The 2,953-nt window shown below is 35.9% G+C and overlaps 1 protein-coding gene across 1 annotated transcript in view; it reads left to right on the forward strand.

Moving 5' to 3' along the window:
• Positions 1–2,613: 2,613 nt before the first annotated feature.
• The window catches only part of MAN1A1 (mannosidase alpha class 1A member 1), a gene marked incomplete in the record, with an annotated part of 195,065 nt that continues 194,725 nt past the window's right edge, over positions 2,614–2,953 (forward strand). The window contains 1 exon segment of the mRNA XM_014591346.2: positions 2,614–2,739. Within this exon segment, the coding sequence (XP_014446832.1) occupies positions 2,632–2,739 (108 nt within the window).

Consider the following 2,953-nt stretch of genomic DNA (forward strand, 5'->3'; position numbering starts at 1 on the left):
CATATATTAAATTCATTTCTTTTATTAGATTAATTTAAAATCAGAAAATAAAAATTCCCAGAATTCTTCCATAAACTTCTAACTAATACCTTCAAGAAACTTTCTAAGAAATGTTTTTGCACTTTCATTTTTGGAAACTTATAATTTTATAAAAATACTAATTCATCACAGTTTTCATACAATTTATTTCATGGCAATTTTCCTTCTGTACCCTTGATTATAATTATTACTAAATTTCATTTTAAGCATATGAATGTAAAATTTAAGTCTATCCTTGGTTAAATGTTATTTTAGAAACAGATAAATTCAGCAGCCAACTAAATTAAAGTTTTCTTTATACCATTGGGAGTATCTCTGATGACAAGCAGGTTTTTTGAAAATTACTTGATTCTAAAATTTTATGTTGAAACACATAAATTTACAAATTGTCAAAGAAAGCCAGAACCTCAGTATTCAAAAGGAAAAAATAAGAATTAAGCTTGCAAGCAGATTTGCAAAAGCTACAATGATCACACTTTACAAAAACTGACTAGTGAAATTAAAAAGAAAGATACACAGCAAATATTTTAAAATTCCACAAAACTAAGGTTGCCAAATTTACATTACACTATTCATGATGAGAAAGTAGCAATTTCTCATGGCCTATCTTGGGTTAGATATGGCTAGGGAGTCTGGACTGAGGGGAGAGAGTCCAGGTTTCATTACTTGAGATACCAGAACCGTATTTATTTTTGGTTTGTTTCAGGGTGCAAAGCGCTTTTTTCAACAGAACACGGAGTGCTTTGTGGTATTGAAATCAGGTCAAGGGTTAGATTATGTTTCTGTAATATGCTTCCACAAAATGCAAAGTTTTAATTATTGACTATTCCCTATGTCCCCTTATTATGAATATACAAGGCTTTGTGTGACAATTTTAAAGGGGTTTGTATGGTTAATTGATTGGTATGCCTCTTGAGATACTAACTATGCGGATTTTTTTAACTTGTTGTAGCTCAAAAGTGGGTGGTCCTATATATATTTCTCTTCCCACCTATCATAGACTAACACCCTGTCCCATTTGAAAGGACTTCAAGTGTTTCTAGAAAACTGGTTAAGAGTTTATTTGGGTACAATAAATATTTTGAAACCCATGTATACTTTTTTCATAATATGTACTATGAACTTTTTGAAGACCTCATGTATGTAGCTATAGCAACTATCCACGCTAACTTCTTTAACATATTGTTAAAGCCATGCTTCAATTACAATAAACCTTTGTCTTATAAGAAATACAGATAAGAAGAAAATCTTTTAAAAAGCTTCACACAGGTGAACTGAAATAAAAAGAGCAGTCACTTTAAAGGATTTGGAAACAATACAGATAAATGAAATGCAAAGTCCTTGGGAGAAGAACCATCCTTAAATCCATGTGCTAAATTTTGAATGTTACCACTACAGGCGGTAAGTAGGTTAACTGCTCAAACTAAAAGACTATCAGAAACAGAATTAAGTTAGAATTTCTCTTGATCACCATTCTAACATGCACTTAAAAACTGTTTTTATTGGTTTTGTGGAATACTTATTAACATTAATTTAAAATTATATATTTCTGTGACTATTAGAAATAGCTCCCATTTTAAAACATAATTTAAAAATAATAAATCATTTCCCTCCAAAAGACAGTCATAAAGAGATTGACCAATTAACCATGTTTCTACCTGTTAAAGAATGTAACTCAATTTCTAAGGATGTCATTGGAATCAGCAATATTATTGTATATGAGTTCAAGCCAATCCACAACCTACAAATGTACTTTGAAACAAAAATTACCTTTTTATAATTTTTGAAAAACAAAACTTATTATTTTCTTTTTCAGTCCTTCGAAACTTTAATACCCTGCTTGGATATACTGCACTCTTCTGGGCATAGAATTTCATAGCAGGTACCAAAACAACCAACCCATAAAGTCGGCTTTCTCAAACAATAATTTCCTATTAGCAAGAACTTTGAGTGTATGACTGTCTCACTTTACACAAAACAAATACACAACCAATGATGACAGGTAAAACTAACACCTAAATGAAAACCAGAATAAGCACTCTGACTTAGTTTTCTATTTTCTCATAGTCTAACACCTGAAGCCAACTTTATTGTGGGCACCTTCCTGAAGGTGCCAGCTGTTTCCTTTGTTTTAAAACAACAAGCAGAAACAGAACTAAAATCACATTTACAAAGAACGGTAAGGGTAAAACAAGGCTACGAACCAGCTCTCAGAAATGGGAAGACAGTCAACTTTTCCCTCTAAAAACCCTTTATTTGTAGAGCAACAGGGGAAGTAAGAACCCGTTCCGGAAAATAACGCTGTCTTGAAAACAATCTCTGTTGGACCAAGTCCTCGCTTCGCTGGAAGTAGTCAGATCCAAGATTTAATTTCAACACAGTGTTCAATTTATTGCTTGAAGCTATGGCAGCATAGAACAGTCTTCTTTAAATGGAAAATATGACCAACTTCTACGTGGTAAATGAATTTTGAAATGGGGGTGGGTGGGGGAAGCACACAACTTTTTTTTTTTTTTTTTTTTGTAAGTAGGAGAGGGTTACATGCAAAGATTAAGCAATCACAAAAGCCCTAGTCTCCTAGGATGTGAAACGATGCTAGTCAGACAGACCGGAGAACTCGAACGCTCTCGGGATCGCGGCTCTGCTAACAGACGGACAGGGTCTAAGAGCCACCGGGCACTGCCGGAATCCCTGCTTCAGGTAAAAAGAGTAGCTGGAGAAAAGATGCGCTTGGAACTACCCAGTGCGCGGGGATCCCTCGGGTGGGCCCCCAGACTCCGGGTCCGAGGGGGAAGCACAGAGATCCCGGGTCAAGCCAGGCGCCTCCAGGGCCACTCGAATCAGCCACCCTGGAACCCTGGGCTGGAGGCCAGAGCAGGATGAACTCTCCGACCCCGGTCCCCGCCCGCCGCCT

This window comes from Tupaia chinensis, unplaced genomic scaffold, assembly GCF_000334495.1.
Source record: "Tupaia chinensis unplaced genomic scaffold, TupChi_1.0 Scaffold000563_1, whole genome shotgun sequence".
Lineage (NCBI taxonomy): Eukaryota > Metazoa > Chordata > Mammalia > Scandentia > Tupaiidae > Tupaia > Tupaia belangeri.